This window comes from Danio aesculapii, chromosome 12 (assembly GCF_903798145.1).
Source record: "Danio aesculapii chromosome 12, fDanAes4.1, whole genome shotgun sequence".
NCBI classification, from domain to species: domain Eukaryota; kingdom Metazoa; phylum Chordata; class Actinopteri; order Cypriniformes; family Danionidae; genus Danio; species Danio aesculapii.
Window position 1 is genome coordinate 8,422,463 of NC_079446.1, and position 12,338 is coordinate 8,434,800.

The 12,338-nt window shown below is 34.7% G+C and overlaps 1 protein-coding gene across 1 annotated transcript in view; it reads left to right on the top strand.

The window, feature by feature from the left end:
• LOC130238838 (protein bicaudal C homolog 1-B-like) overlaps positions 1–12,338 on the top strand; it is a 155,671-nt gene that overhangs the window by 116,260 nt on the left and 27,073 nt on the right. Inside the window, exons 5-7 of the mRNA XM_056469953.1 lie at positions 285–443; positions 5,042–5,095; positions 11,812–12,000. Coding sequence (XP_056325928.1) covers positions 285–443; positions 5,042–5,095; positions 11,812–12,000 — 402 coding nt within the window. The remainder of the gene's footprint in view (positions 1–284; positions 444–5,041; positions 5,096–11,811; positions 12,001–12,338) is intronic.

The following is a 12,338-nucleotide window of genomic DNA, read 5'->3' on the forward strand; positions in this document are numbered from 1 at the left end:
CTTGTGAAAAGGGTCTATTGGGGTCATCTGTATGACAAGCCACACCTTTTTATGGACATATACAAAAACAATAGGTATTTGAAACACAATAAAACGAACCCTAGAGTGACATATTTCAGATTTGCAAAAATATAGACAGTGCCCTCTAGTGGATTTGTCATCTGAAACATCCAACAAAACGTACCTGGAGCAATGTATTTGTCACCATAATGTAAGCAAAGGCACGTATTACTTGAGTGCTGTCTGTGGCACTGCTGTTAACAGTTTAAATCTTGTTTTCTCAGAGCAACCGCGTGACTCTAAAGATGGACGTCTCACACACGGAGCATTCGCATGTCATCGGCAAAGGAGGAAACAATATTAAGAAGGTGATGGAGGACACGGGCTGTCACATCCACTTCCCTGACTCAAACCGCAACAACCAGGCAGAGAAGAGCAACCAGGTGGGATTCTGACCAAAGCAGCTCATGTAAACATATACGCGTCTAATTTTACAGCAAAAAAGAAAATGCAGGAAATAACTGAGCATAGTGCATACACAAAATTGAAGTATATTTTAATAATTTTATTATATATATAACAATATTTTATATATAGTTTTATGATAATAATAAGTGAGCTTATGTTTCACTTTTAGACTTTCTTGTAATTGGCATTTTTGTCAGCAGAATATTGTAAGATTAACAAAGAAATATTAAATTAGAATTATTAAAATTATGACATAGTGAGTCAGTGGTTAGCACTGTTGCCTCACAGCAAGAAGGTTGCTGGTTCGAGCCCTGGCTTGATCTATGTGGAGTTTGCATTGAATAAACTAAATTGGACGTAGTGTATGTATGTGACTGAGTGTGTATGGGTGTTTCCCAGTACTGGGTTGCAGCTGGAAGAGCATTCGCTGCGTAAAACATATGCTGGATAAGTTGGCGGTACATCTCTCTGAAATAAGGACTAAGCCGGAGGAAAACGAATGAATGAATTATTTTTTAGTAATGTTCTAAAAATGAGCTTTGCTATCTTTACATGAATGAATGAATGAATACCATTGAAAAGTTTAGGATTGGTTAAAATTGTTATGCTAAGGAAAATTACAGTTAAAAGCAGGTACATTATAAAAATGTACATGTTTATTAATTAAAAATTCATTCATTCATTTTCGGCTTAGTCCCTTTATTAATCTGGGGTCAATACAGCGGAATGAACCGCCAACTTATCCAGAATTTGTTTTATACAGCGGATGCCCTTCCAGCTGCAACCCATCACTGGAAAACACATACACACTTATTCACACACACATACACTACGGACAATTTAGCCTACCCAATTCACCTGTACCGCATGTCTTTGGACTGTGGGGGAAACCGGAGCACCCGGAGGAAACCCAAGCCAACACAGGGAGAACATGCAAACTCCACACAGAAATGCCAACTGACCCAGCCGAGGCTTGAACCAGCGACCTTCTTGCTGAGAGGCAACAGCACTACCTACTGTGTCACTGTGTCGCCGTATAAACAAAAAAATATAACATTTAAATATATTCTAGAATGCAATTTATTCCTGTGATTTAAAGCTGAATTTTTAGCAACATTAGTCTTCTGTGTACATAATTCATCACAATTCATGTATAACATGGTCAATGTTGGATTTTATTTTTGCAAATAACAAATACTGATATAAAAAACTATTAATGGTTTAAAACCCAAACTTTTGACTGTTAGTATATAAAAGTTTTTTTTGTTTTGACTAATTGTCATTTTCTGCTATCAAATTAACGATCATATTTTAATTAAACATTTTGAAGACATGTTATCAGTTGTTTATATAGCTATTAATGGCAAATCAAGAGGTCACTTAATGTTTTTTAAAGCTCTATAATAATACAATAGTGATTTAATAATATTTAAATTATATTAAAATAATCTAAAATGTCAAATATACAGTTGAAGTTAAAATCATTAGCCCCCCTGTGATTTTTTTTTATCTTTTTCAAATATTTCCCGAATGATGTTAAACAGAGCAAGGAAATTTTCACAGTATTTCCTTTAATATTTTATCTTTTGGAGAAAGTCTTATTTGTTTTATTTCGGCTAAAATAAAAGCACTTTAACATTTTTAAAAGCCATTTTAAGGTCAAAATTATTAGCCCCATTGGTGTGCATCCACACCAAACACGGAGGAAACGTCAAGCACGAGTGATTTACATGCTTTGCTAAGTCAAAGCAAAGACACGAACGGACATCCCGCGTCATGATTTGGGTAAATATGGCGGTGCGAACGAGCTTTATGCGTGTTTGACGTGCTTGACCCGTTTAACGTGCAGATCGCTCGAGTTGGAAAATCTGAACTTCAGCGGACATTTGCACTGCCTTAACCAATCAGGTGCTTGCTCTTGAGGGTGTCTAGGGGTGTCATTATGACGTAGCGCCTGTTGTTAATGTCCCAAGGAGAAATCCTGATGCTAACACCTGACAACAGCTCATCAAACTGGGCTCGGCTCAGTCGGAAGCACCGCTGATTGCTTCCATCATCCAGGTACTGTTTCTGGAGAAGTTGATGAACTCACAGAGCTGGGTGCACCTCTGAAATCAGGATATAGTGGACTCAGACATGACGCCGAACGAATCTATGCTGTTTTTCAGCCTTCCTAAAGCACATAAGCACAGCTACTCTCTCAATATAATACATGTTAGACATTTAGCAACGAAGCTACAGTCACCGGGCAAACAGAAGCCCTGCCCATGATGCGAATGAAGCTAATTTGTCGTGCGAATGAAGCAAGTAAATGCAAAATGTTCACTTGGCGCTTGCCACATCTGGTGTGAACACAGCATTAAGCAGTATTTTTTTCTATCCTAACCTAATGAAGCTAGTTAAGTCTTTAAATGTCACTTTAAGCTGAATACTAGTATCTTGAAAAATAACCAGTAAAATATTATTTACTGTCACCATGTCACAGATAAAAGAGATCAGTTATTAGAAATGAGTTATTAAATCTATTATGTTTAGAAATGTGTTAGAACAAATCTTCTTTCCATTAAACGACTGTATATACTGTACACACACAGACATGTATTCATGATGTTTATGCGATATCCTTGACTGGTCTCATGAGGTTTACCCAAATTAGATTCAAGATTCTGAAGGCCTGTTTTGACTCTTAAAATAACTTCATGTACAAACCTCTTCTACTGTATGCGCATGTTGTGCACTAAAATTGCACGCAAGATGTGTTTCCAGACTTGATGAAGTGGGGAATGTGTAAATTGAGCAATGACGCGGGCCTCCCTCAGAGCGGCTGGTACTCGCTGACAGAAGAAATCTCTCCTTCTAGTGCTGCTCTTATGATAACATTTGGCGGAGGGGTGTTTTTCATTCTTACAGGATTACTTCACCCAAAAATATAAATTATTTATTCACACTTGTGTCCCTTCCAAATACTTGACTTTCTTTGTGCATGTGTGTGTGTGTGTGTGGAAAACAACTGAAAATCTTTACTTGTGGTACTTAAATATTACAACTAGGGCCTAAATGTGTTGATTAACTTATTAATTAGTAACTTGTTTGATTCATTCTAATAATTTCTAAAATTATAGCACATAGTTATATAAATATGTCTAAAATTATAGTATACAGTTGAAGTCAGAATTATTAGCCTTCTTTGAATTTTTTATTCTTTTTTAAATATTTCCCAAATTATGTTTAACAGAGCAAGGGGATTTTCACAGTATCTCTGATCATATTTTTTCTTCTGGAGAAAGTCTTATTTGTTTTATTTCGGCTAGAATAAAAGCAGTTCTAAATTTTTAAACACTATTTTAAGGTCAAAATTATTAGCCACTTTAAGCTATATTTATTTCGATAGTCTACAGAACAAACCATCATTATACAATAACCTGCCTAATTACCCTAACCTGCCTAGTTAACCTAATTAACCTAGTTAAGCCTTTTAATGTCACTTTAAGGGGGCTAATTATTCAGGGGGGCTTATAATTCTGACTTCAACTGTATATAAGATATTATAGTAGCAATCAGAATTATTAAACCCTCTGAATTATTATCCCCCTGTTTATTTTTTCCCTAATTTCAGTTTCCCAATTAATTGTTTAAATAATGATAATAATAATAATAATAATAATAATAATAATAATAATAATAATAATAATAATTGCACACACAATTAGAATATATATTTAATTGCAATTTGTAGTAATAATAAAATAATCATATAAAAATAATAAGAAATATATTGTTATTAACATTATTAATTGTCTAATTTGTTTTAAATTAATAAACTATTTAATATTATTGTTTTTAATATTAAAATTGTTTAATACAATTATTATTATTATTATTATGATTATTATTATTATTATTATTATCATTACTACAAATTGCAATATGAATGCTAATTGTGTGTATACACTACTATTACTACTACTAATAATAATAAATAATTAAAAAAAATAATAATAATAGTAAATATAATTGTTATTAATGTTATTGTCTAATTTGCTTTAAATAAAAAGGTGGTTAAATATTATTAATTGTTTAATAATTGTTATCAATATATATTAATGTTATTACTACTATTAATATTAATAATTATTACTACTACAAATTGCAATTAAATATGTTTTCAAATTGTGTGTGTGTGTGTATATATATGTATATGTATATGTATAATTCCCATTTTGCTCTTATATACACTCGCACTATATGGAAGTATGTGTTTATTTATTTTGTGTAAATAAATACATTTAATATAAAGTATTATAATTAATAATAATTACATTCCAATTGTTTTTAACTATAATTATAATTCGTACAAATGCATCAATTACTTCCATTCAGTTTCTATATGGGTTTTGTGTATTTAGACACATGCATGTTGGCGTTTGTGTAAACATTTTTTCTTATAATTAGTTATTTTGAAAAATCATGCATAACTAAATGATCTTAAACTAGCTTTTTATGTGTCCATGTACAGTGTGTGTGCTATAATCTTGTTCTCCATTCATGTGACTTTCCTGTTCTTTTTCTGCAGGTGTCCATAGCTGGTCAGCCAGGAGGAGTGGAGGCCGCCAGAGCCCGAATTCGAGTAAATAAACATTCATAATATGATTATAGACGTCTGCTGTTTCTGAGATAGAGGCAGGAAATAGAAGTGGGAGGCTGTTATTTGTCTTGAGGAAGTTGACAGGTACGGGGAGTGTTAACATAAATGATTTTCTGGATGAGATAAACACATTCCTCAGCATCCCAGAGGACTCAGAAACTCAACAAAGCAGCATTCATTTTTTTTTTACATTTTTTGCTCAGGATGTTTCAGATCGAGAATCTGCTGTTTGAATCAGAGCTGCTGCCCTCTGTTGGTGTTTTAAACTCATTACAGTATAGTTTCTTTCCATATCAGTGCTATTCATTCATTCATTTTCCTTCGGCTCAGTCTCTTATTTATCAAGGGTCACCACAGCAGAATGAACCGCCAACTATTCCAGTATATGTTTTACACGGCGGATGCCCTTCCAGCTGCCACCCAGTATTGGGAAATCATATCAGTGCCATGCAGATCTTAATTTTTCACATCCATACAGACAAAAGCCTTAAATAAATAGGTAAAGTCAAGTCATTTATATTTCTATAGGATTTTATATAACTCTAAAGATTGTGCCAAAGCAGATTTATAAAAGAGAAAAGGCTAGAATCAAAAATCAGCTTTAAAGACCCTTGTTAAAAAGAAGTCTACTTAAGTAATGTTGAAGTATGTATTGAAGTATAGTTTGTGTAGTATATATATATATATATATATATATATATATATATATATATATATATATATATATATATATATATATATATATATATATATATACTATATACTGCTTATGCTTACTGCTTACTGCTTACTATTGTAGCCAAAAATCAAACAAATAAGTCTTTCTCCAGAGGAAAAAATATTATAGGAAATACTGTGAAAAATTCCTTGCTGTTAAACATTATTTGGTAAATATGTAAAAAAAGAATAAAAGTAAATTCACACGAGGGCTAATGATTTTGACGAAGGTCGTGACGTGGTCAAGTATGGCATTCCATACTCAAAATTTAGTCATCCAAGTCCACACTAGGTGGTGAACACACACACACACACAGAAAACTTTGGATCACAAGTCTGTCTAGCTAAGCACTAGGTCACGACTGCCCCAATATACAATCTGACTGACACTCTTAGTTAACTATAGTTTTCTAGTGTTATATTGCAAGTATCCTGTTAGTATACTTTTGGATAACAAGGAGTTTACTAGTGTTATACTTCAAGTGTACTAGTTTGAAAACAAATGGTGCAATTTGTAGTAGCCACAAGAAAACACTACCACGTACTTCACCATTGTTGCGTATATTTGTTTGAACTTCCCTTTGATCTACACAGAAAAAAATTATTCAAAGATGATTCCTTGGATTTACTAAATTTTTTTACATTAAGTGGTTGTAAACAATTTATTTGGGCTGAATTTAAACAAACAAATTAAGTTGAACATTTATTAAATTTAATTTGTTTGTTTAAATTCAACACAAATAAATTGTTTGCAACAGTTTTGCATGCAACACTTTTTTCAGTGTACACTCCAAAAACGAAATCGTTTACAACGACTTTCATTTTCGAGTCTTTACATGGACACAATGACGGTGGCGTTTTCAAAAACGTACACTTTCATACGTACACTTTCACTTTCAAATGTATTCACATTTACCCATTTTCAATCCCAAAACTAACAGACCACAAGTATAAAACCTTTTTTTTAAAGGTAAACAGCCCCTAAGTCAGGTATACTTGTATATTTCGTACACAAAATATACGTATAAGTACGTTTAATAAATGTACTTAAAATAGACTATAAGTAAACTTTAGTTTTACTTTAAAAGAAGTACACTAATAGCACACTTGAAAAAAACGTTTTTATGTTTCATTAGCGTCAAATTTTAGGTTATGTAGGCCCACTCCTCAGATTTTTTCTTTCTAAATAAAATGCTGTTGACATGGAATTGAACCAGAATTTGGTAAAAATCCAAACAATACAAACATAAAAAATAAATAAAACAAACCAAAAATCTGAGAAATGAGTTATGAGTAATGACAATGAAATGACACAAAGAGAAAGTACTGAGCTACTGAAATGTATTTAATACTTTATATAAAAGGCTTTTTTTAATGATGGCAGCTTAAAGACGCCTCTCATATGGAGAATCAAGTCACATGAATTGCTCAGGTGTGAGTTTTCCACAGACTTCAACAGAGTGTAACAATCTTGATGGTTCTGTGGGTCTCGTCTTTAAAATCTGATCTTTAATTTGTATTTTCTATTGGATTCAAGTCGGGTGATTGGCTGGGCCATTCTACAGCTTGATTTTCTTTCTCTGAAAGCATTTAAGAGTTTCTTTAGCTGTGTTTTGGATCATTGTCTTGCTGAATTTGCTGATCATTGTCTTGTTTCATCTTCATCATCCTGATAGTTGCACTGAAGCAGCTAATATTCATTTACAATTAGAGCAGAGGGTTGCAGAAGAACTACTGAGAGATTTCAGCTGCTGTCTGGGCTTTCACTGCCTTTCTTCATGTGTTCAATACTTTTTCCCTGCGTCATTTTATTGTGCATAACCTAATTTGTAAACTAATTAGATTTGTTTTCTTTGCATATATGGATTTCTTTGGTTGTCACCAACATTCGGGGAAATTTTCAAGTCAAAGCACCTTTAGAAATATGTTTTCTGAGAAAAATTATGGTGTTCAATACTTATTTTCCCCACTGTATCTGCAGATTAATTTCACAAAATTCAGCACAAAAATAGCAACAACAAAACAAAAAAACGTCCCAGGCACATTCAGTTCCACAGAATGCTAGTTTTGTTCTAGTTCGTTCAGTGATGACCCAATTCAATTCAACACAAAAATCATTGTTAAAGGATGTTATTGACTGTAGTGAAGCTCTACCAAATCCAACTTGGCAAGCCAAAGGAAACAGTGTCACGAAACCAAAACACTACCAACTGACAAAAACGGAGCTCAAGACTTCAGAGAAACCAGGCTCAGTTTAAAAAAAAACTAAAACAAGATGAATAAGAAGATTGTCAGTTCACATTGAAACTTTTGACACTCCAGGAACTGAATCTGCTTAAAAGAACCGGGGTTATTAATGGCTTGATGCAAAACACATGGTGTCAATTGAAGCTAGTTTTGAAAGTGCTGTTTCAGTGATATCTTGAACGTCTGGCCTGGTGTCGCCTGCTCCGTCCAGACTCTCTGCTCGGGTTTCACCATCTCACACGTGCTTCCTCCTCAGAGAAAACCCAAGAAAAACAGTGGGCTTGCACAAAAGACAGAGCCCCAATTAACTCGAGGACGTTCTACATCGTAAGCCTTCACTATTGTTTCACTAAGCAATTTGTATCAAATGAGCACCTTTGAAAAAACCCCAGCCACTCCACTTTTTTTTTTCCAAAACACAAAGTTCTGTGGGTGAAATGTAGATTTGAGGGCAGAATGTTAGTAGGGCAGCATCAGTTTTGTTTTTTCTATCCCTCATTCGCGTGACCAGAACTGCTGGGAATTCTTCCTTTGACCGCCTAATAATCTTCCACGTTTTCCTCTTTTCTGTTCACCCACAGTCGTTTTGGTGTTTTATTGTGCTGTTACGCCCATGTGGATGGTATTATAATTCATAATTCTCATACTCAACCTCAAATCTGGCAAATTTCATGGCAACTGAGATTGTCTTTAGAAAGTTTGCAAGCTAACAAAATCAGGTTATCCAATTTATTGGTACAATATTGATGGGGTGTTGTACTGTACATATCAGTGCTTCCCACAGGTTTATAATACACTTGCGGTGATAGCTGGACTGAAACACACCTTTTACCCATCACATAAATGATCATCTACTCATGACGAACAAAAAAATAAAAGTGCGATTTTTATATATATATCCATTTAAGTTTAGGTTGCTTTATTGGTATGGCATTTTATACAGTATTGCCAAAGCATTTTAGATATGTATACATTATATAATATAAATAATATAAACAGGATAGCGCTCCTTCTCATACTTCAGCCTCCACATCAAAGTTCCTAAAAGCAAAGAAGGTCAAGATGCTCCAGGATTGGCCAACCCAGTCATCAGATATGAACATTATTGATCATATCTGGGGTAAGATGGAGGAGGCATTGAAGATGAATCCAAAGAATCTTGATGAACTCTGAGAGTCCTGCAAGAATGCTTTCTTTGCCATTCCAGATGACTTTATTAATAAGTTATTTGAGTCATTGCAGAGATGAATGCAGTCGTCCAAGCTCATAGGAGTCATACACAATATTAATTCTTTTTCCACTGCACCATGACTTTATATTCTATACTGGACATTATTTCTGTTAAGTAACAAGACTTTTGTCAAAGCAAAGTCAGACCTTACTGTCCTAATTAAATAATTATTAATCAAGGCATGATCATATTATATTTTGTTAAAATAAGCATAATCTAAAGGCCTTTGCCTTTCATATAAACCACTTCTGATACCAAATGATCAACTAGAAGTCAAGTTATTATTTGTTGTTCCTAAAACTTGGATAAGCGACAAGACTTTAGTCAGGTAGTGTATTGTTTACTTATGAGATCCAATGTTTTGGCAGTGTTCCAGTGCTTAAGCATTTAGCTGTTTAAAGATTAGCTTCTTTAGATGCGTGTCGTCTATGAAATTACAGAGAAAGCAAATACAGAAGTTACTGATTCTACAGAAGGTCAGAGATAAAGCTCGGTCCTCTTGTTTGTAAAAGCTCAGAATTCAGCACTCCTCTCTAAATTCTTTATTAACAACAAACAAAACAAAAGCACAGGAGGTTTTTGTTTTGGAAAGCTCCGCTCATAACCTGCACATAAGCCTTTGGTTATAAATAACCATGGCTATGGTTTTAATAGCTCAAGAATGAGGAGAACCATTAGCAAAGATGGATGATTGGAATTCCGAAGCGTTCTCCATGACGGATTCCCTGCTCGCAGCTAATGTTGAACCCAATAAACATCTCCTCATCTCAAGGCAGAGTGACTGTCCCGACCACATCTGAAGGGCTAGAGAATGTCTTTCATTTTGGCCCCCGGTACAGAACACAAGGTTGAGCGAAGCCCCGAAAACATATGGGACTGATCAGAGACGCATTTTTTACGGCTTGGCCATTCATTCTGTTTACCGATTCAGCTTGGTAAGGCACTGTTTGCTGGGCCCTAAATCACAGGCGAATGGTGGGAAATTTGGTGCTTATGCTGCTTTATTTCGGAAGACTTCATGGCTTGAATGACGGCCAATTTCTGTAGTAGCATTTACAGTAATTTTGACCAACATGCATTTAGAGCGACCATGTTGTTTACTTCTAAAATCAAACACACACACACACTGTCTTGTGCCCATTTTAAAATGTGAGTTTATTGTTTCCCACTGCGCACAGCTAATTGACAATAATGTGCATCAGTTACAGTTAATTTAAAGGGATAGTTCACACACAAATGAAAACGTACTCACTATTTACTCACTCTCAAGTGCTTCCAAATCTTGAGAGTTATAAGTATGTGGTGTATAGGTTACATGTGCATATGTTGTTTACAGTTTGTTTACACAAACATCACATTCATTTAAATCTTCATGGGTTCACGGTTATCTCTGTAACGTTACTCTGACAATATGATTTGTATAATGTGCTACTGAAACAAAGATGTCTTGACTTAAATGCTTGTTTGCATTATTAAACGGTTCTCTGGAATACTTCATTCTGATTAGTCAACAGTGGTGGAAAGAGTACTGAAAAAAAAAAAAATCACACTTAAGTAAAAGTACCATTTCTTGCCTAATAATGTAGTGCAAGTAGAGTAAAAGTATCTGTTGTAAATATTACTCAGAGTATGAGTAAAAAGTAGACCTTTCGGAAAAAAATCTACATTTTTCCGTTCAGATAATTGTTTTATTACAAGATAGATACAATGAAGTTTATTGTTTGAGCAAAATATGCACAATATATATGCACAGGGAATTTTAATTTTGAATAAGCCAGCAAGAACAAGCACACTTCCACATTGAAGAATAAGGCAGGGGTGTCCAAACTCGGTCCTGGAGGGCCGGTGTCCTGGAGAGTTAAGCTCTTATCCTAATTAAACACCTGAACCAGCTAATTAAGCTCTTACTACATATACTAGAAACTTCCTATCAGGTGTGTTTAAGCAAGTTAGAGCTAAACTCAACAGGACACCGCCCCTTTAGAACCGAGTTTGGACACCCCTGCAATAAGGTCAATAAACTCACTAGGTTTGAGAGCTGGTTTATTTATAATCAATGATCTTCATTGCATGATTGAGACTCTCAATCTGGACAAGAAGCACTGCATTAAATTCCATTGTTCCACACCATGTCATTAAAATATGAACATTTATTTTACCACAGTATTTTCAATGGATTTTCTACACTCGCCTGCTGCTCCTTGCCTCTTGCTAATATAAAAGGAAGCTTATAAAATGTAAAATAGTCACATCCACTAGAAGTTTATTGGTGACTAATACTGTGTACATCTCCCATTTATTTACTATTTGGTTTGTAATTGGTTTCCTGTTGACGCTGTTCTGTCTTTATGTATTAAAATATGTCGAAAGCCATCCAAAATGCAATGACCTTTTGAAAGAAATTGTAGATTGATTACATGCCCATAATTATTAGATGTCAACAGCTTAAAATCACAAAATTGCTACCTGTCAAATGTTTAACTGATGGTTTGTTTGTCTTCAGGAGTTACTCCCGCTGGTTCTGATGTTTGAGCTGCCAGTCATAGTGCAGCTGAACCCTGACCCGAGCACTCCTGCCATCCAGCACATCTCGCAGACATACAACATCTCTGTGGCCTTCAAACAGAGGTCCAGACTCTATGGTGCGACAGGAGTCGTGCGGGGCTCACAGAATAATGCTGCGGCTGTGAAGGTGAGACGCTCATGTATATTTCAGGGTGAGATCCAGCAGCATGGGTTTTTTTTCATTGGTGTATGAGAGTTTCTTTGCAGAAAAAGGGTTTCTAAACCCAAATTACTCTTTCAAAGAAGGTCTGTTGTCTGTTGTCAATAATGTATTGATGTACGAAACACAGTCACTGTCAAACCAAGCAGTTTTCTATTGATCATTGTGAAAATCATGAGCTCAACTTGAACCTGAAATCTACAGGAAGACGAGTCGCCTCCAATATTTGCTCAGACATTGATTTACCCTTGTGTATTGTTCAAATGGTGTCATGGCTTTGCAATCAAAAATGTAATTATAATGTA